General features: G+C 50.2%; 1 protein-coding gene across 1 annotated transcript in view; it reads right to left on the bottom strand.

Annotated features, from left to right (window-relative positions):
- Positions 1–22,990, bottom strand: part of LOC135238461 (collagen alpha-1(XVI) chain-like) — a 57,363-nt gene extending 34,373 nt beyond the window's left edge. The window contains exons 1-19 of the mRNA XM_064306374.1: positions 22,442–22,990; positions 21,367–21,481; positions 20,851–20,919; positions 20,164–20,281; positions 16,970–17,093; positions 16,270–16,560; positions 15,917–15,997; positions 14,314–14,403; positions 8,546–8,608; positions 8,200–8,235; positions 7,924–7,986; positions 7,673–7,714; positions 7,247–7,309; positions 6,303–6,347; positions 5,660–5,746; positions 4,568–4,606; positions 3,658–3,702; positions 3,418–3,453; positions 3,133–3,225 (exon numbers count right to left, since the gene is read on the bottom strand). Of these exons, the coding sequence (XP_064162444.1) occupies positions 3,133–3,225; positions 3,418–3,453; positions 3,658–3,702; positions 4,568–4,606; positions 5,660–5,746; positions 6,303–6,347; positions 7,247–7,309; positions 7,673–7,714; positions 7,924–7,986; positions 8,200–8,235; positions 8,546–8,608; positions 14,314–14,403; positions 15,917–15,997; positions 16,270–16,560; positions 16,970–17,093; positions 20,164–20,281; positions 20,851–20,919; positions 21,367–21,448 (1,467 nt within the window). The 5' untranslated portion in view covers positions 21,449–21,481; positions 22,442–22,990. The remainder of the gene's footprint in view (positions 1–3,132; positions 3,226–3,417; positions 3,454–3,657; positions 3,703–4,567; positions 4,607–5,659; positions 5,747–6,302; positions 6,348–7,246; positions 7,310–7,672; positions 7,715–7,923; positions 7,987–8,199; positions 8,236–8,545; positions 8,609–14,313; positions 14,404–15,916; positions 15,998–16,269; positions 16,561–16,969; positions 17,094–20,163; positions 20,282–20,850; positions 20,920–21,366; positions 21,482–22,441) is intronic.

The raw sequence follows: 22,990 nt of genomic DNA, 5'->3' as shown, positions 1-22,990 counted from the left end.
ATTCAGACTCACCCACACACACACACACATACTCACACACACATTCAGACTCACCCACACACACACACACACACATACTCACACACACACATACTCACACACACATTCAGACTCACCCACTCACACACACATTCAGACTCACCCACTCACACACACACACTCAGACTCACACACACCCGCACTGGAGACTCACATTCAGACTCACACATACATACTCACACACACAAATACACAGACACGCACACACACACACTCAGACTCTCATGCACTCACACGCACACACACACACACACACACACACTCACACACACAAATACACACACACACACACACACACACACATTCACTCACCCACTCACACACACACGCACACTCACACACACACATCCACTCACACACACGTACACTCACACACACACACACACACACACACGCACGCGCACACACACACACACACACACACACACACACACACACTCACACACACACACACACACACAGCTGGGTAAGAGTCCTGCGGGGAGTTTTATGAAGCACTTGGCGCTCTGGTGAGAGCTGATCAGAGCCCAGTGTCGCTGCACAGTAGAATGACGCAGATCAGTTCTGAACAGCTGCAGAGAAAAGTTATTATAATAAATGGTGAAAGTTTCTGAGAGAGGGCCAGGAACCCCAGAGCCCTGAGACCTTCCATTCTCTTACCCCCCCTCCCCCCCCCGCCACCAACCTACACCAGCCCCCCACTCTGCCCCTGCCCCCGGCCCCCTGCCTCGTCCACAGATTAACTGTATTTTCCATAAACAAACATGATCAACCCAGACCCCCCCCCCCCCCCCAGACAACACCACCCCACCCTTCTCCCACCCCCCACCCCTGCCAAACCCACACAGCACCACTGCAGTAGTTTCACGTGTTTTAAATTTATAATAATTATTGTTTGTGTAACTTTCCAGCACTCCATCCCATTAATGAGGCCTCTCCTTAAAGATGAGGAAACAGACATGCTGGAACCAGCTGCTCACTCCAGTGCGTATCTCAGCGCACTGATGCAACCGATAAAAGGCATTCTTTAACGCTGTTAAAGCGGACGCCTGAAGCAGCTTGTGTTGGGCCGCTCGACTCTTCCAAGCCGCGCGCTGAGTAATTCTGCCTGCGTGCTGCCGTGGCAGCGCTCTGCCCCTACGAGCTGCTTGTGTAATGTTTAGGGAGGAGGGCAGAGAGCAGGTTTGTACACATGTTTCTGTTTGAGGCTTTGTTAAAGCGGAGAGGCTGTGCGGGACGCCCCCCACAGTCACAGTTTACTCAGGCCTCTCTGTGAGAGTTGGGGAACGCAAGGGGAACACAAGCTTCGGGAGTCACAGCTGTCAGCTGCACAGCGGGGAGACCGCTTACACTGGCACACGCTATCGCCATGGGAACAGAGCTACTCTGAGCCTACTGGCACACACTATCGCCATGAGGACAGAGCTACTCTAAGCCTACTGTCACACACTATTGCCATGGGGACAGAGCTACTCTAAGCCTACTGTCACACACTATCGCCATGGGGACAGAGCTACTCTAAGCCTACTGTCACACACTATCGCCATGGGAACAGAGCTACTCTAAGCCTACTATCACGCGCTATCGCCATGGGAACAGAGCTACTCTAAGCCTACTGTCGCACGCTATCGCCATGGGGACAGAGCTACTCTAAGCCTACTGTCACACACTATCGCCATGGGGACAGAGCTACTCTAAGCCTACTATCACACGCTATCGCCATGGGAACAGAGCTACTCTAAGCCTACTGGCCTACAGAATCGCCATGGAAACAAAGCTATTCTAAGCTTACTGTCACATGCTATTGCCATGGGAACAGAGCTACTCTAAGCCTACAGCCTACACAATCGCCATGGGAACAGTGCTTCTCTAAGCTTATGGGCCTACACTATCGCCATGGGAACAGAGCTACTCTACGCATATGGGCCTACACTATCACCATGGGAACAGAGCTACTCTAAGCCTACTGGCCTACACAATCGCCATGGGAACAGTGCTTCTCTAAGCTTATGGGCCTACACTATCGCCATGGGAACAGAGCTACTCTACGCATATGGGCCTACACTATCACCATGGGTACAGGCTACTCTAAGCCTACTGGCCTACACAATCGCCATGGGTACAGAGCTACTCTAAGACTACTGGCACACACTATCGCCATGGGGACAGAGCTACGCTAAGACTACTGGCACACACTATCGCCATGGGGACAGAGCTACTCTAAGACTACTGGCACACACTATCGCCATGGGGACAGAGCTACTCTAAGACTACTGGCACACGCTATCGCCAAGGGAACACAGCTACTCTAAGCCTACTGCACCGCTATCCAGGACACGCTACCCGCCTACTATCACGCTATCGCATGACAGAGTACTCTACGCATATGGCCACACTACACCATGGAACAGAGCTACCTGAGCCTACTGGCACGCATCGCCAGGACAGCCACAGCTAAGTCCTCTCAGGCAGAACAGGAGAGAAACAGCTGACTGTGTTGGATTTGGTGTGTGTGTGTGTTTGGTCATATGCATGTGTCTGTGTGTGTGTGTGTGTGTGTTTGGTCATATGCATGTGTCTGTGTCTGTGTGTGTGTGTTTGGTCATATGCATGTGTCTGTGTGTGTGTGTGTGTGTGTTGGTTATGCATGTGGTCTGTGTTGTGTGTGTTGTGGCTGCTGTGTCTGTGTGTGTGTTTGGTCAATGCTGTGTCTGTGCTGTGTCTGTGTGTGTGTGTGTTGGTCATATATGTGTGTGTCTGTGTGTGGTGTGTGTGTGTGTGTCTGTGTGTGTCTGTGTGTGTGTGTGTGTGTGTGTGTGTGTGTGTGTGTGTGTGTGTGTGTGTCTGTGTGTGTGTGTGTGTGTGTGTGTCTGTGTGTGTGTGTGTGTCTGTGTGTGTGTGTGTCTGTGTGTGTGTGTGTGTGTGTGTGTGTGTGTGTGTGTGTGTTGTGTGTGTGTGTGTGTGTGTTCTTGTGCACATTGTTTGGTGGAAGGCTCTCGCTGTTGCTGCCTGGCTATGAGGTTATTATTTATCACAGTAAATCAGTACTGTTCTGCTCCTCTGTGAAATCCAGCCATCGTAACGCACACTCACCGGGGGACCCTGTTCTCCCAGTCCCGGGGCCCCACGCTCCCCTTTGGGCCCCCAATCTGGAACCAGCACTGGACATGGCTCACAGGGGTCTCCCTAAAACACAGATCAACACAGACGCAGACCGACAGACAGACAGACACACATCCACACAGACGCAGAAATACAGACAGACAGACAGACAGACAGACACACGCACACACACACATGAAATGGCCAAACCCAAAGACACAGAAACAGAGGTATGGGGGTGGATGGAGAGCTACAGTGTGACTGCATGGGACTCACCTTCAGACCCTGATCCCCAGCTGGGCCTTGGGGTCCCTAGAACACACACACACACACACACACACACAATCACAATCTACCAACCTCACTATGTCAATCTCCACCTCTCTGACTTCTAGGAAATGCGATGCGATGTCATGAGCTAATGATATCATTCCACTATTATGTCATGTCAGCACAATATCACAAGCAGATGAAATAATTTAATGTGTGAGGTCACAATGAGATCACAGCACTCACAGGGTCTCCAGGGTTACCATCTGTGCCAGGAGTCCCAGAATCCCCCTGCAGAAGAGAGTGTGTCACCATGGCAACAATTACTCTATATAACAAAGCCAAATGACAAATACTCCCCAAATAACAAATACTGTCAGACAAAATTTATTTAACCTTTATTTACCCAGGGTAGGTTCACTGAGCACGGATGCTCTTTTGCAGGAACGCCCTGCTTCACACTCATACACATTCACACCTGGGAGCTGCCCAGCACAACCACCATCCTCTATTGTTGGCCACTGATTAGCTCCACTGGAGGGAGAGAACATTTTTTAGCCCATTAAATCGGGGGATGATTAGGTGGCAGGTTTTTGCGAGAGCCAGATCTGGGATTTTAGCCAGGACACCGGGGAACCCCCTGCTCTTTGTGAATAGTGTCATGGGATCTTTAATGACCACAGTGAGTCAGGACCTCGTTTTAACGTCTCATCCGAAAGACGGCATCTCCTACAGCACAGTGTCCCCGTCACTGCAATGGGGCATTGGGGTTTTTATTTGACCAGAGGGAAGACTGCCCCCTGCTGGCCCACCAACACCACTTCCAGCAGCAACTCAGTATTCCCTGGTGGTCTCCCATCCAAGTACTAACCAAGCCCACACCTGCTTAGCTTCAGCCAGTCGGCAGGAGCAGAGTGCGTGGTGGTATGGCTGCTGGCAAAATAACTAAATGTCACTGCAAACATAAATATAAAACTTAATAGTCATGAAAGGCAACTCTGAACACTCTAGCAGTTCTCCAAGAAGCACACATAACACTTAATTTATATTGGCCTTGGAGAAGGACTTCTGTTTGGCCCCAAAGTGGTTCTGGATTCTAAAATCTGGCAACCCTGCGTAAGGAGATCCCCTCCTCCCCGCCCCCCCCCCCCCATACCTTGGCCCCTTTGGTTCCGGGGGGTCCTCCAGGCTTCCCCTGAGAACAGAACAGGGCTCCGTTAATGAGGCATCTCATTGGCTCTCATCACAAACCCCTCCCACTCCCTCCTGGTCCTGAAAGACTCACAGTGTCAGACACAGTGATCCATTATGAGTGAAAGAGAGAGACAGAGGTTCCTTTCTGTGTTAGCGCAGTACTCAGTGGACATTGAATTTTGTGGTTAGTTTGGTACTTAGGGGCTGTTGAGTGACTGTTGAGATTTGGGTTAGTGTGGTACTCAGGGGGTGTTGAGTTTTGGGGTGAGTGTGGTACTCATGGGGTGTTGAGTTTTGGGGTGAGTGTGGTACTCATGGGGTGTTGAGTTTTGGGGTGAGTGTGGTACTCAGGGGGTGTTGAGTTTTGGGTTAGTGGTAGAAGGTGTTGAGTGTTCTGGATTAAATCTGGCAACCTCTAGGAGATCTCCTCCGCCCAGTACCTTGGCTGTTCGGTGGCTCAGCTTCCTGAGAAAGAACAGGGCCTGTTTTGAGGCATTCTTGGCTCATCACAACCCTCCACCTCCTGGTCCATGAGACTAGTGTCGACAGTGATCTTATGAGTGAAGGAGAGACAGAGGTTCCTTTCGTGTTAGGTGAGTACTCAGTGGGCATTGAATTTGTGGGTAGGTTTGGTACTTAGGGGCTGTTGAGTGACTGTGAGATTTGGGTTAGTGTGGTACTTAGGGGTGTTGAGTTTTGGGGTTAGTGTGGTATTCAGGGGTGTTGAGTTTTGGGGTTAGTGTGGTATTCAGGGGTGTTGAGTTTTGGGGTTAGTGTGTATTCAGGGGTGTTGAGTTTTGGGGTTAGTGTGGTATTCAGGGGTGTTGAGTTTTGGGTTAGGTGGTACTCAGGGGTGTTGAGTTTTGGGGTGAGTGTGGTATTCAGGGGTGTTGAGTTTTGGGGTAGTGTGGTATCAGGGGTGTTGAGTTTTGGGGTGAGTGTGGTACTCAGGGGGTGTTGAGTTTTGGGTTAGTGTGGTACTCAGGGGGTGTAGTGTTTTGGGTTAGCGTGGTACTGAGTGACTGCTGAATTTGAAGGTCAGACTGGTACTCACAGGGGGACCTGGTATCCCGATCCCAGGTTTTCCAGGACGTCCAGGTAAACCTGGTTTCCCCTCCCGCCCAACCGCACCTGTGGACCCCTGCAAAGAGGGAAAGATTCACAGGACATATCCATATGTGCTCAGGTACACACACCTGGACACACACATGCATACACATCTGGAGACTCAGGTACACACACCTGGACACACACAAACACATGCACTCAGAGACTCAGGTACACACACCTGGACACACACATACATACTGTATGTACCTGGAGACTTAGGCATACACACCTGGACACACACATGCATACACACCTGGAGACTCAGGTATACACACCTGGACACACACATGCATACACACCTGGAGACTCAGGTACACACACCTGGACACACACATACATACTGTATGTACCTGGAGACTTAGGCATACACACCTGGACACACACATGCATACACACCTGGAGACTCAGGTACACACACCTGGACACACACATACATACTGTATGTACCTGGAGACTTAGGCATACACACCTGGACACACACATGCATACACACCTGGAGACTCAGGTAAACACAGTGGAACACACAGGTAGAGAGAGCTGGGGAGCTCAGCATTTGGGATGTGTTCTTTTATAAACCTGATACTGACCTTCAGGCCTTTGGGCCCGACAACACAGAATGAGCCTTCTGCACCCTGGAGAGAGGGAGAGAGAGAGAGAGAGAGAGAGGGGGGGGGGGTGGAGGGAGAGGGAGAAAATATATTCTGTAATTAAAATTGAATTTCTAAATAAATATGAACTAATTTAAGAAGTATCCTGCCCACAGATATCGAGCGGTGGGGAGCGCGGAAATGCAGCTGCGCGGTCTGTGATTTCAGACGGCGGTGGGCCGGCCTGCGCTGGCGCTATCGATCTGCTTCCTGACGCGCCGGCTTCAGCTGCAGCTTCGCAGCCAGATCAGAGGGCTCAGCTCCGGCGGAGCAGACTCCCCTCCCCACACACGGCCATGCTGGTGCTCTAAATGTGGCCAGCCCACCTCCTCACCCCTCTCCTTTAGAGGGAGAAGGGGCTCGGGAGGAAACAGACCAGGACGTGTCAGTAATTATCTGGCCTACAGACACACAGCAGACTGAAACTCTGCTACGCTCGCTGGCCTGCATGCACTTACGCAGGGTTGCCAGATTTTAGAATCACAACCAAAGGTGATGGGCTAACGGAAAGGATCACAGACCAGGAGGAGGTCGAGACGTGAATGAATTACCCACTAATGGTACATTTTTTCAAACTATTACTCAGACCGGACATTACAGTGTGCTGTCGGGACCACAAACTGGCCCTGTACAAATACATAGAAAACCGGACATTCTGGTTAAAAACTGGGAATCTGGCAACCCTACACTCACAGCTGATTGGATCATTGCTGCCCACTACGTAAGAGCTGAAGGCCAATGGGAATGCTACTATAAACCTAAAGACTGATGGCCAATCAGAGCACAGCTGTACAATACCAATTGATTTACAGCCAATCAGAACACAGCTGGACAGTACGTGCTGACTGACAGCCAATCAGAACATAGCTGACACTGCTACTCACGGCTTTTCCTGGGACCCCTTTGACACCAGGAAGACCTCTGGCTCCTTTGTCACCTTTAGACCCCTGCAAAGACAGAGAGAGTGAGAGAGAGAGAGAGAGTGAGGAAAGAGAAGATAAATAGAGAGGTCTAAAAATGTGAGCGCAGACAGACAGACACAGACAGACAAACAGACAGACAGGCAGACAGGCTGACAGACACATAGACAGACAGAACGGCAGATGGGCTGACAGATAGACAGACAGACAGACAGACACAGACAGACAAACAGACAGACAGGCAGATGGGCTGACAGATAGACAGACAGACAGGCTGACAGACAGACAGGCAGATGGGCTGACAGATAGACAGACAGATAGGCTGACAGACAGACAGGCAGACGGGCTGACAGACAGACAGACAGGCTGACAGACAGACTAATGACTCACCTTAAGTTTCAGGGCCCAGTTGCCCCAGTTATGAAGCTCTCCCTGACAAACAAACAAAAATAAACACGCTGAGAAACTGACGCCTAAAAGAGTCAGACAGAGGACTGATAGGATGGGGGGGCCACGCCCTCCGACCACGCCCATAAACCCACCGCCACACCCTCTGGCCACGCCCACAAACTCACCGCCACACCCTCTGGCCACGCCCACAAACTCATCGCCACGCCCTCCGACCACGCCCATAAACTCACCGCCACGTTTGCCTCCCCCGGCTCTCCCTTCTGGCCCGTCTCTCCCTGGGGTCCCTCTGAGCACTACAATACACACAGCCAATCAGAACACAGAATCAGTGTAACACACAGCCAATCAGAACACATAATCAGTGTAACACACAGCCAATCAGAACACATAATCAGTGTAACACACAGCCAATCAGAACACAACATCAGTGCTGCCTCAAGCGCACAACACAGACCAGACCAAAGTCCCTGTACAGAAATCAACACAACTGACCAAACTATACTTACTGAGCTTGGGAATCTCGATCCAGCACAGCCCAGCCCCTGGGACAAAATAATAACACAGGTTCATTTCATTCATTTATACAGAACCAGTCACACACATCACACTATTCTACACACCACCCCAGTACTCACATCTCTTCCCTGGCTGCCTGTTAAATTTAGACTTGACCATGAGATTCTACTCCTAACACAGGGGTTTAAATGGTTTGGTTCACTTACAAGATACAGGCTATTTGGAAATTCCAAGTATATCTAAAATTACAATGGGAGGTACAGCCATCTCTTGCAGAGCTCCTGTCTGATGGAATAATCTCCTTTTGCACGTTCGGGGTTCAGACACCCTGCTCACCGGATCTCCCTTCTCCCCTTTAAAGGCAGAAAGTCCTGCGTTTCCCAGAGTCCCCCCTTCAACCTGTCATACAAACACACATTTCAAACCGTTACACAAACAGCCTTAAGTAGGCAGTATACTTTGTAGAACATTTTGAGCAAAACGAAGCAATGAGAACAACTGAAGAACAAAAAGACGTGGTGTTGTGTGTTTGTACGGTGCAGTGTGCGACGGCCTCCAGGGAGAACTTTTGGAAAACTTCTTTCTTGTTCTCTGATCTCCCCCTCTCAGCTATTGGTCCGAATATCACATGGTTGGTTACGTCACGGTTGAGAGTTCAGAGGGTAGACTTCACATGCTAATGTACGGAGAGTCAGCGCCAATCTCTCTTCTGTAGAGCTGGGAATTCTGTGAGTTCCCGCATGTTTGATGAATGGTGCTACTCGTTTCAGCAAGTCATCAAAACGCCTAGCACACATTCGGAAATAAGAGAAAGCGGACCCCCTCGTCTAAACTCCGGATTTGCCGAATGTACAGACAAAACTCTCCATTCTCCATCCTACTTTGATTTAGAGGCCGAACGTACCATCTCCTTCGCCTTTATTTCTTCTTTTGCATAGCTAGATAAACTAAAGCCACTTTAAACACTTTTAACTTTTTGTTTTGTGTTGTGATCTCACGTAGCCCTTCTCTTTATACAACCATGGCGTAGCCGCGAGACGGAGGTCTGGGCGAGATTCCAGCCCCAGTTAATAGCTGCTTCGTAATTATTTGTAATTATTCACGCCCCAGCGGCGTGGAGTGACTTTAAACGGTGTGGTGTTCTCACTGAGTATACCGACAAGTGTTCGTGGACATGTTCGCCGGTGGTTCTCAATCCTGAAGTTCTTTCTTCTTACTGAGTATACTGCCAGCTTTACACACTAACACACACAGTGCTGTATAACCCTGCTACACAAACACACATGAGTAAATTAAAACCTGCTACACAGACATACACAGTGCTGTTTAATTCTGCTACAAAATCACACACTGTGCTGTTTAAACCTGCTACACAAACACAGAGACATTTAAACCTGCTACACAAACAATGCAACACCATTTCCACCTGATACACACACACACACTTCAGACCTTTTTATTGGAGCATAGATCTATTTGGGTGACATTAGCCTGCAAAATAACTGCAAAATAAGTTGCAAAAGAGTTTTTAAAAAATTTTAAACTGTAAGAAGCAAGCTCAGGAGTCAGCCAATGATGGAGGGGCATTTCCTCAGAACCAGCCAATGAGGCTATGGTGTTTCTCAGGAGCCAGCCAATGATGTGGCAGCATTTCTCAGGAGCATACCATTGAGGCCATAGTGAGATGTGACAGATGGGCTGTATGACCTGATACTGAGCAGAAGTGACCAGAACTACTGTGCTCTACACCTCTATCACATCCAGCTTCAGCTCTACTCCTGAATCACATCCAGCTTCTGCTCTACTCCTGAATCACATCCAGCTTCGGCTCTACTCCTGAATCACATTCAGCTTCGGCTCTACTCCTGAATCACATCCAGCTTCAGCTCCTCAATCACATCCAGCTTCTGCTCTACTCCTGAATCACATCCAGCTTCTGCTCTACTCCTAAATCACATCCAGCTTCAGCTCTAAACCTGTATCACATCCAGCTTCTGCTCTATTCCTAAATCACATCCAGCTTCTGCTCTATTCCTAAATCACATCCAGCTTCTGCTCTACTCCTGTATCACATCCAGCTTCTGCTCTACTCCTGAATCACATCCAGCTTCAGCTCTAAACCTGTATCACATCCAGCTTCTGCTCTACTCCTGAATCACATCCAGCTTCGGCTCTACTCCTGAATCACATCCAGCTTCGGCTCTACTCCTGAATCACATCCAGCTTCTGCTCCTGAATCACATCCAGCTTCGGCTCTACTCCTGAATCACATCCAGCTTCGGCTCTACTCCTGAATCACATCCAGCTTCAGCTCTACTCATGTATCACATCCAGCTTCAGCTCTACTCCTAAATCACACCCAGCTTCTGCTCTACTCCTAAATCATATTCAGATTCAGCTCTACTCCTAAATCATATTCAGCTTCAGCTCTACTCCTAAATCACACCCAGCTTCTGCTCTACTCCTAAATCATATTCAGCTTCAGCTCTACTCCTAAATCATATTCAGCTTCAGCTCTACTCCTAAATCACACCCAGCTTCTGCTCTACTCCTAAATCACATCCAGCTTCTGCTCTATTCCTAAATCACATCCAGCTTCGGCTCTACTCCTGAATCACATCCAGCTTCAGCTCTACTCATGTATCACATCCAGCTTCAGCTCTACTCCTAAATCACACCCAGCTTCTGCTCTACTCCTAAATCATATTCAGCTTCAGCTCTACTCCTAAATCATATTCAGCTTCAGCTGTACTCCTAAATCATATTCAGCTTCAGCTCTACTCCTAAATCATATTCAGCTTCAGCTCTACTCCTAAATCACACCCAGCTTCTGCTCTACTCCTAAATCATATTCAGCTTCAGCTCTACTCCTAAATCATATTCAGCTTCAGCTCTACTCCTAAATCACACCCAGCTTCTGCTCTACTCCTGAATCACATCCAGCTTCAGCTCTATTCCTAAATCACATCCAGCTTCTGCTCTACTCCTGAATCACATCCAGCTTATGCGCTATTCCTAAATCACATCCAGCTTCGGCTCTGCTCCTGAATCACATCCAGCTTCAGCTCTACTCATGTATCACATCCAGCTTCAGCTCTACTCCTAAATCATATTCAGCTTCAGCTCTACTCCTAAATCATATTCAGCTTCAGCTCTACTCCTAAATCACACTCAGCTTCTGCTCTACTCCTAAATCATATTCAGCTTCAGCTCTACTCCTAAATCATATTCAGCTTCAGCTCTACTCCTAAATCACACCCAGCTTCTGCTCTACTCCTAAATCACATCCAACTTCAGCTCTACTCCTAAATCACATCCAGCTTCTGCTCTACTCCTGTATCACATCCAGCTTCAGCTCTACTCCTGAATCACATCCAGAAGCACAGATACTTTGCTTCTGGACACACAGATATTCGCATACTGAAGCACAGACAACCCACCCAAACACAAAGAGTCATGTTCCCTCAGATACCGACCCAAACACAAGTACTCCTGTTCCCTCAGATACCGACCCAAACACAAGTACTCCTGTTCCCTCAGATACCGACCCAAACACAAGTACTCCTGTTCTCTCTCCAGCACACCTAGCCAAGCTGTAAATAATCTTCTCTCTTCCTTGTACATTCAGCTCATCCATAAATACTCACAACTTCCAAACCAAACACTGGCCTGGTCTTCCGCATCCAAATACACACAAAAACACACTTACACACACAAATGTGTGCATGCACAGACACACACACAGACACACTCACTCACAGACACACAGACACACATACACAATCCCGCTGTGCTTTTAAATCAGGTGTGTGGATCTGGCTGTGGATCTGGCCTTGTAGCACACTCGTATAAATCACGCGATCATCAGTCGCAGTGCTACCCCAGCGTGGGGCTCCTTGCACACAGTGATGCTGCTCTCACTGTTTCACCTCTCCGGTGGCTCGTAAACCTGCCGCTGTATGACGGTGATGAAGCGCTCAGTCTGAGCTCCGGTCTGAGCTCTGCTCCACAGCCCAGCAGCACAGCCTCCCAGCGGAGAGGCACTGATCGCCCTGAGCGCCACACGCTAAAGAGACAATCTGCCCCAGGGACGGCCTCCCGTACACACCGGGACCCGTACACCATGAGACCCATACGCCATGAGACCCATACACCATGAGACCCGTACGCACCGGGACCCACACACCCTGAGACCCGTACGCACCGGGACCCACACACCCTGAGACCCGTACGCACCGGGACCCACACACCATGAGACCTGTACGCACCGGGACCCACACACCATGAGACCCGTACGCACCGGGACCCACACACCCTGAGACCCGTACGCACCGGGACCCACACACCCTGAGACCCGTACGCACCGGGACCCACACACCAGGAGACCCGTACGCACCGGGACCCACACACCCTGAGACCCGTACGCACCGGGACCCACACACCATGAGACCTGTACGCACCGGGACCCACACACCATGAGACCCGTACGCACCGGGACCCACACACCCTGAGACCCGTACGCACCGGGACCCACACACCCTGAGACCCGTACGCACCGGGACCCACACACCATGAGACCTGTACGCACCGGGACCCACACACCATGAGACCCGTACGCACCGGGACCCACACACCCTGAGACCCGTACGCACCGGGACCCACACACCATGAGACCCGTACGCACCGGGACCCACACACCATGAGACCCGTACACCATGAGACCCATACGCACGCACCGGGACCCACACACCATGAGACCCGTATGCACCGGGACCCACACACCATGAGACCCGTACGCACCGGGACCCACACACCAGGAGACCCGTACGCACCGGGACCCACACACCATGAGACCTATACGCCATGAGACCTGTACGCACCGGGACCCACACACCAGGAGACCCGTACGCACCGGGACCCACACACCATGAGACCCACACACCATGAGACCCATACGCACGCACCGGGACCCACACACCATGAGACCCGTACGCACCGGGACCCACACACCATGAGACCCGTACGCACGCACCGGGACCCACACACCATGAGACCCATACACCATGAGACCCGTACGCACCGGGACCCACACACCATGAGACCCGTACGCACGCACCGGGACCCACACACCATGAGACCCACACACCATGAGACCCATACGCACGCACCGGGACCCACACACCATGAGACCCACACACCATGAGACCCGTACGCACCGGGACCCACACACCATGAGACCCGTACACCCTGAGACCCGTACACCATGAGACCCGTACGCACGCACCGGGACCCACACACCATGAGACCCATACGCACGCACCGGGACCCACACACCATGAGACCCATACGCACGCACCGGGACCCACACACCATGAGACCCATACGCACGCACCGGACCCACACCCATGAGACCCATAAGCACGCACCGGGACCCACACACCATGAGACCCTTACGCACGCACCAGGACCCACACACCATGAGACCCATACGCACGCACCGGACCCACACACCATGAGACCCATACGCACGCACCGGGACCCACACACCATGAGACCCATACGCACGCACCGGACCCACACACCATGAGACCCATACGCACGCACCGGGACCCACACACCATGAGACCCTACGCACGCACCGGGACCCACACACCATGAGACCCATACGCACGCACCGGGACCCACACACCATGAGACCCATACGCACGCACCGGGACCCACACACCATGAGACCCATACGCACGCACCGGGACCCACACACCATGAGACCCATATGCACGCACCGGGACCCACACACCATGCGACCCATACGCACGCACCGGGACCCACACACCATGAGACCCGTACGCACCGGGACAACAGCTGCCTGTGTGCAGAGTTGGCTCCTCCCCTCTGAGTAACTCCACCCATACCCACAGGTAAACCCACCCACACAGGTAAACCCCACTTACACACACAGGTGAACCCCCATGCACACCCACAGGTAAAACCACACCCATACCTACAGGTAAACCCACCCACATGGGTAAACCCCACTTACACACAGGTGAACCCCCACTCACACACACAGGTAAACCCCATTTAGAGACAGAGGGTGTAGTTACCTGGGCATTGGACTGTAGCCCCAGCTCAAACTGGTTGCTGAAGAAGCTGCTGTCTGTGTCTCGCCGACTCTTAACGGCACTGGGGGGGCACTGCAGGAAGGGGGGGGAGAGTCAGCATCCTGCCCCTGCTGTGATAAATACAGCACCCAAACCACACCTAGTACCACACTCACACTACACCCCACCACCTGAACCACAGGAAAAGATTAAGAGGAAAGGCTAACTCCTGACAGGTAGACTGTTCCAGGTGAGCCCTCTGGAACTCCTGGCAGGTAGACTGTTCCAGGTGAGCCCTCCGGAACTCCTGGCAGGTAGACTGTTCCAGATGAACCCTCCGGAACTCCTGGCAGGTAGACTGTTCCAGATGAGCCCTCCTGAACTCCTGGCAGGTAGACTGTTCCAGGTGAGCCCTCCGGAACTCCTGGCAGGTAGACTGTTCCAGGTGAGCCCTCCGGAACTCCTGGCAGGTAGACTGTTCCAGATGAACCCTCCGGAACTCCTGGCAGGTAGACTGTTCCAGGTGAGCCCTCCTGAACTCCTGGCAGGTAGACTGTTCCAGGTGAGCCCTCCGGAACTCCTGGCAGGTAGACTGTTCCAGATGAGCCCTCCTGAACTCCTGGCAGGTAGACTGTTCCAGGTGAGCCCTCCTGAACTCCTGGCAGGTAGGCTGTTTCAGGTGAGCCCTCCGGAACTCCTGGCAGGTAGGCTGTTCCAGTGAGCCCTCCTGAACTCCTGGCAGGTAGGCTGTTCCAGTGAGCCCTCCTGAACTCCTGGCAGGTAGACTGTTCCAGGTGAGTCCTCCTGAACTCCTGGCAGGTAGACTGTTCCAGGTGAGCCCTCCTGAACTCCTGGCAGGTAGACTGTTCCAGGTGAGCCCCCTGGAGCACATCTGTGATCACTCTCTCACAAGTTTCCATGGCAACCTGTCCTACCCCACATTACACGTTCAGCGTGTGCAATCCGGGCTCACCAGCAGGGGGAGCTGAGCCTGGTTACAGTGTGATGAAAACCAGTGGTTCTCCTGGGTATCCCTGTATATGCTGGTTTTTGTTACAGCCAATTACTTGCTCAAGGTTGTTGAATAGATGTTTAAGTTCCTTCATCATTTTTATTTATTTATTTATTTAAATCATGATTTAAACCATGGCGACGGTTGTCTGGTTGCTGTGTGTGATTTAAACCATGGCGACGGTTGTCTGGTTGCTGTGTGATTTAAACCATGGTGATGGTTGCTGAGTTTCAGCCTCTGTCAAACGGTCATCCCATGATTGGTTAAACTCTCTTGCATCAGATGATGATTAAAAGCAGCAGTTTGGCTCTCAGAACACGCCAGTGATGCGCACACACACACACACACACACACACACACACACGACAAACATATTTCAGTGAGTTCACCTCCCGCTCCGTCTCTGGCTCTCCACTTAAAAAACACTTTAAAATTCATATGAATTTAGTTCAGTTGGCTTTATGGGCATAAAGATCTCTACTCAAACACATACACACACACACACAAACACACACACACGCACACACACACACATGCACACACGCACGCACGCACGCACGCACACACACACACACACACACTCTGCTTCCTCACCCAGGATCCAGGGATCTCACAGCACACCTCCAGCTCACCAAGGGAGGGGTCACAGTACAGCATCACCTGCTGAACATCCAGCTGAGGTGGGAGGAAGGGGGGGAGGAGAGAGAGGGAGAGGGGGAGAGGGAGAGGGAGGAGAGAGGGATGGGGAGAGGGAGAGGAAGAGGGGGAAAGAGGGGGGGCAGGGAGATGGAAGGGAGGAGCAGTGAAAGAGGTATAGTTTTGTGTTTTAAACAGTCAGAATTCTTGTCTTGTGAACCAAACTGAGTAGATGGCAACTCTCCTCCACGCAGTGACTATCTGCCCACCCCTTGCCCAGTCTACCCCCACCCCTCCCAGCCCTGTCGTACCTGTGCAGGGCTCCTGTCCGTGGAGTGGGTGCCCAGGTGAGTGTGTCCCAGTGTGCTCAGCCGTGCCCTGGGTCCCAGAGGCCTGGTCTCTATGGAGCCGCAGTCCACGTACAGCGAGGCCACACCCTCCTGCACGCTCAGCACAACCTTGTGCCAATGGGAGTCAAAGAGCGACCCTGACCCCTCCCCGCTGAACACACAGCCAATCAAATGCTCCCTGAGCCCAGCTCCGCCCCCCTGAGTCCAGAGCAGGGAGAGGGTACGCCCCGCCCCACTGAGATCCAGAGAGAACTGAGGGAGATAGAGAGGGAGGAGATAGAGAGGGAGGAGGGAAGAAGACAGAGAGGAGGGAGGGAGGGAAATAGAGAGAAGTAGAGAGGGAGAGAAGGAGTGATAAAAAGAGAGAGGGAGGGAAGGAGAGAGAAAACATTAGATGATTGATGTGACTGATGCAGCTGATGTTGGTTTTCAAATGGCTTTGACAGACAGGTGGCGGCTGATGATGTAACAGCATGGCAGAGCCGAACGGGAGGAGATGGGGGGTGGGGGGGGGATTAATATCTCTGTAAGCTGCAGTGAGAGGCAGAAGGTGGAGAAGCCACAGGTGCGGGAGGGGGGGGGGGAGTACCTGGGGAGTGTCCTGTTCATAAGGGGGGGGTGTACCTGGGTAGTGTCCTGTTCATGCATTAGGGGGCTGTACCTGGGGAGTTCCCTGTTCATCTGTCAGCAGCAGCAGGGACACCTGGTCCTGCACAGACCTCTTCCTCACCCGCAGGGTGAAGACCAGCGTAAACTCCTCAGGTACACCATCAGGAAACACCTGTCTGAGGAGAAGCCTGTGAGCTGAGCGTGCACACATACACACTCACACACACGTGTCGATGTGTCAGTGACTACTGTCCACAGAATACTTCAGGAACAAACTATAGAATCTACACTGCAAGACACAAACCACTAGTTTGCCACAAAAACAGGATGGCCAGGTTACAGCTTGCTTAGAAGTACCTAAAAGAGCTTGCAGAGTTCTGGACAAAGGACTTATGGATAAACAAGTCCAAGATTCACCTGTTTCAAAGTGATGCCAAGAGCAAAGTATGGAGGCCAATAGGAACTGCCCAAGATCCAAAGCACGCCCCCTCATCTGTGAAACATGGTGGTGAGGGGTGCTATGGTTTGGGCATGTGTGGCTGCCACAGGTACTGGCTCAGTTGTCCTCATTGATGATGTAACTGCTGATAGCAGCAGAATGCAAGTGTACTGAAGCATCTTATCTGCTCAAGTTCAACCACATGCCTCCAAATGCATGGCATTCACTGTAGAGGTTTTCCTAGGCTTACCAGGCTCTTTGTGATTTCTGAGCTCACCAGTGCTCTCCTACCAGTTGATTTTGTTTAGCCTAAGGTTTGGCCTATGTTTTTTTTATTTCTCAGTCACATGATGGCTTCTTAGACTTCCTAGCACAACACTGCTCCTCATGTTGACACACAGCAATAACAGATTGCAAAGGCAATCAAAAGGCTGGACTCAAGACTAGATACGGAAAGCTCTCCTATACCTGCACTAAGGATGCAATTGAACACACTTGACTAATCAGAAACGCCCATGAAGCCATTTGTCCCAAACATTATGACACCCTGAAATGGGGAGATTATTTATTTTTTTAAAAGTGCTGTAATTTCCACATGAAACCAAAATGTACAAAAATATCCTTTAACTAGAAATACCGCCCTATGGTTGTATGCCTCTGCCAAACAGTAGCCAGTTTGGATATAAAATGTCATCACTTCATCGTTTTATCCTATTAGACATTTGTGTGAAACCTTCTCATAATTAGCATATGAATTATTGAGTTATGGCCAAAAAAACGTGTTTTGTGAGGTCACAGTGACCTTGACCTTTGCCAAATTTGAAGAAATTCCCTCAAGGCGTTCCTAAGATATCGCGTTCACGAGAGAATGGGACGGACGTGAGGTCACAGTGACCTTGACCTTTGACCACCAAAATCTAATTAGTTCATCCTTGAGTCCAAGTGGACGTTTGTGCCAAATGTGAAGAAATTCCCTCAAGGCGTTCCTGAGATATCGCGTTCACGAGAATTGGGATGGACGGACGGATGGACAACCCGAAAACATAATTCCTCCAGCCACGGCTGTGCCGTCACTGAGGCATAATAAAACCTGAGAATCTGCACTAACCACATACAAATCTAAAATTGTACAGAGTACAGAGCCAAATCAAGATAAAAATACACCTTTGTCCCAAACATTATGGTGCTCACTATACATACACACAAGCACACACACACACACCCACACACACACATACACACACAAGCATGCACACACACATACCCACACCCACACACATGCGCACACACACACACACAAGCACGCACACACACACCCAAACACACACACACACACACACACACACACACAGTCATGCATTATGGTTCCCTGTGGTGAATTAAGAAACCCATTAATAAATTTAACTTAAGTCTGTCAGCACTGACAGCTCGTCCTGGCTTATTGCTCTCCTGTTTTTCCCGTTGCCACGGCTGCAGGGCGGCCCCACCCCTCTCCATGCTGTCAGTGGCTCATCACTCAGGCTGCGGCAGAGAATTCCTCCCCGGTCGGAGATTTCAGGGTTTTGTTCTCCGGTGGGAACATGCCACTCCAAACCCGGACAAGCTCCGATCTGCAGCTACGCAGGCCAGGAAGGGAGAGCTCCACACTGCTCAGACATGCAGCACTATTACACTGCCCTTATACACACACCACCTTTACACTACCCATATACACAACACCTTTACACTTCCCATATACACAACACCTTTACACTGCCCGTATACACAACTTTACACTGCTAAAAAATACTACACCTTCACACTGCCCGTATACACACAACACTTTACACTGCCCATAATCACACCACCTTAACACTGCCCGTATACACACACCGCCTTTACACTGACCATATACACACACCACCTTTACACTGCCCGTATACACAACACCTTTACACTGCCCGTATACACACACCACCTTTACACTGCCCGTATACACACACCACCTTTACACTGCCCGTATACACAACACCTTTACACTGCCTGTGTATACACAACACCTTTACACTGCCCGTAGACACACAACACTTTACACTGCCCGTATACACACAGCACTATTACACTGCCTGTGTATACACAACACCTTTACACTGTCCGTATACACAACTTTACACTGCTAGAAATACTACACCTTTACACTGCTCAGATATACTACACCTTTACACTGCTCAGATATAATACACCTTTACACTTCCCGTATACACACAACACCTTTACACTGCTCATAAACACTGTTACACTGCGCATACAACACTTTTACACTTCTCAGACTTGCAACACTTCTACACTACTCAGATATTCTACACCTTTACACTGCACAGACATGCAGCACTTTTACACTACTCATAGAACACTTTTACGCTACACTTTTACACTGCTCATACAACACTTTTACCCTACACCATTACACTGCTCATACAACACTTTTACACTGCTCAAACAACACTTTTACACTGCCTATACAACACTTTTACACTGCTCATAGAACACTTTTACACTACACTTTCACACTGCTCATACAACACTTTTACACTGCTCATACAACACTTTTACACTGCTCATACAACACGTTTACACTACACTGCCCCTACAACACTTTTATACTACACTTTTACACTGTTCATACAACACATTTACACTGCTCATAGAACACCTTTATATTGCTCAGATATACAACACTCGGGTTACAACAAGAGAAAGAGTGCATGAGAGAGATGGAGATGGAGAGAGAGAGAGATGTAAAGACAGGGAGGGCGTATGACTCTTACCTGGTTGCTGTGGTGACTGAGACCCTGCCCAGCCTCAGGACCACCGAGCCTTTTGGGTTCCAAATCTTCTCCACCTCAGGGGCCTCCCACAGAGACAAACGCTGCACCAGATTAAAACCTGCAGCCAATCAACCAATCACAGAGTCAAACTCTGCACCAGATTAAAACCTGCAGCCAATCAACCAATCACAGAGTCAAACTCTGCACCAGATTAAAACCTGCAGCCAATAAACCAATCACAGAGTCAAACACTGCACCAGAATAAAACCTGCAGCCAATCAACCAATCACAGAGTCAAACACTGCACCAGATTAAAACCTGCAGCTAATAAAACAATCATACTGAGGTAGATGGGGTAGGTTCAGTGTGTTAAACACACAGGACTGAGGTAGATGGGGTAGGTTCAGTGTGTTAAACACACAGGACTGCTGTAGATGGGGTGGGTTCAGTGTGTTAAACACACAGGACTGAGGTAGATGGGGTAGGTTCAGTGTGTTAAACACACAGGACTGCTGTAGATGGGGTGGGTTCAGTGTGTTAAACACACAGGACTGCTGTAGATGGGGTGTGTTAAACACACAGGACTGCTGTAGATGAGGTGGGTTCAGTGTGTCATGGAGAACAGCCTCAGCAGAGCTTGGCCCTGAGGATGCAGGTAAGCTGCGTGGAAAAGCGGATTTACTGCACCTGTGATGTTCGACCTGGCCCCCTGGGGAACATCCCAGTCTTCCACCTGCAAGGGAGGACAGTGGACACCTGGAGAGGGACAGACAGACAGACAGGCGGACAGACGGACAGGTGAGGGAAACAGAGGTCACCACAGCACAGTCAGAACAGGGAAGGGAGATGGTTATTCATCTCCCCCTGCTAATTGAAGGATTTTTTATGGTTACCTGTCACCTGTTACAGGTGTGTGTCTGCATCACTGTACCTGTAACAAGTGTATGTAAATGCTAAGACTGTACCAGTAACATGTGTATATGGGGCCACAGTACCTGTAAAAGACGTCAATGGGGCTACTGTACCTGTCACAGGTGTGTATGAGGCCATAGTACCTGTCACAGGTGCGCATGGGGCTACTGTGCTTGTAACACGTGGGTATGGGGGTATAGTACCTGTAACAGGTGCGTATGGGGCTACTGTACCTGTAACAGGTGTGTATGGGGCCGTAGTACCTGTAACGTGTGTATGGGGCTACTGTACCTGTCACAGGTGTACGGCTGCCTCCTGTGGTCTGAAACAGGATGTGATAAAACAGCAGGATGGAGAGTGCTGAGGACCACATAGTCTCATCCACAGGTGTTCACCTGACTTCTACCTGAGAGAGAGAGGGAAAGAGAGAGAGAGAGAGAGAGAGAGAGGGAGGGAGGGAGGGAGGGAGGGAGAGAGAATGCTTTCTGTAATTAAATTGAAAAGAGAAGGCGGGGGGACAGTAAAGCCAACACCCTGCAGTAAAAAAAATAGCACGCGGCCTTTCCTGGCAGAACATCACAGAGCGTGCCAGGAATACGGTCTCTAAGAAAAAGATATACACATGCGCGAGACTTGGTCCTTCAGAAAGATAAGGCGATTCCTATCCGCATTTACAGGAAAGGGACCGCTGCCATTTCACCAGATACAGTCACTCATTCTAGTAGTATCCTCACTGCCAGATGCTAGTAGCTAGAAAACTTATATTGCCCCGTCGGGGACAGTGGAAAAATTGACTTGGCAGATAACATTTCAGAAGCATGATACACGCACTTTGTCGAGACGCCTGAAGCAAGGATTGCGTAACTCGTTGGAGTGGGTCTTACTACGCAGGCCTCGCCTCGCAAGTTCTGGGAAAATACATCGTACTAACTAACAGCTAACCCTTTCAAAAACGCAACCCTAAAAACACCAGTTTTAACTCATGTGTTCACGTGACCGAAACGCAGACTCGCGCGCAGCAACCTGTTGTTGCCTGGGACGCCTGCCTGTGCATTCGCGCAACATCCATACACTATCTGGCGCGCGGAAAGAGCGCGTGCAGTGGCTGAACCGCTCGGAATCTTCCGTGCAACTCGCACAACTAACAGGAGATGCTTAACAGTGATGCTACAATTTCGATTTACAAATATATCTCCAGGGAACGTGACAGTAGCCCGTTTAAAAACCTCAGATGGCGAGTAAACTGGCACGATGACGTTTGCCAATCGCAAAACATAGAAATTTCCACTTTTTGCTAAAACGCTTTGAAGAATTCGTCTGGCGCTATAATTCCTACGTGCATGATAAAAAAAGTATGTTCCCCTACCTGGTACAAGCGAATAATAACTTCACTGATATCCACATTAATCCATCCATCCAAAAATATATCTCCTAGTAAACAGAACCATTCAAAATGTAATCCAGCGAGTTCGTAAATTCCCTTCCTTAGTTATAAAGTGAAGGAAAATCTATTTCTCGTTGGCATTCCCGGCGACACCCCTCCTCACGCCGATGTTTTTTCGGAGTTCTTCGAAGACTTCCTTTTCTGTGTGTTTTTCTCTTCCTTTCCTTTTCAGATATTTTAGCCAAATTTACGGTGACATCACCTAGTCGGGGAATGGAAAACACGCCGCGGGCGTTACTGCCTTGCTACATTATTATGGTTTCACACGTGCCGTTCATCTTGATTCATTTCTTTAGGATTCCAGAGCGCGCGCCGATCGGATTTTTTTAAATCTGCGCGTGTCGGGTTATTTGTCGGTCATACAAACTATTAGGTTGGCGCGTGGCCGGCGCCGGGCACTTCTACCATTCACAATCCTTTGCAAAGTGCTCTCTTGGGAATGACGGCTTTCACTTTTGCCACATGCGCTAA

This window comes from Anguilla rostrata, chromosome 1 (assembly GCF_018555375.3).
Source record: "Anguilla rostrata isolate EN2019 chromosome 1, ASM1855537v3, whole genome shotgun sequence".
Lineage (NCBI taxonomy): Eukaryota > Metazoa > Chordata > Actinopteri > Anguilliformes > Anguillidae > Anguilla > Anguilla rostrata.
This window is presented reverse-complemented; position numbering and strand designations above follow the sequence as displayed.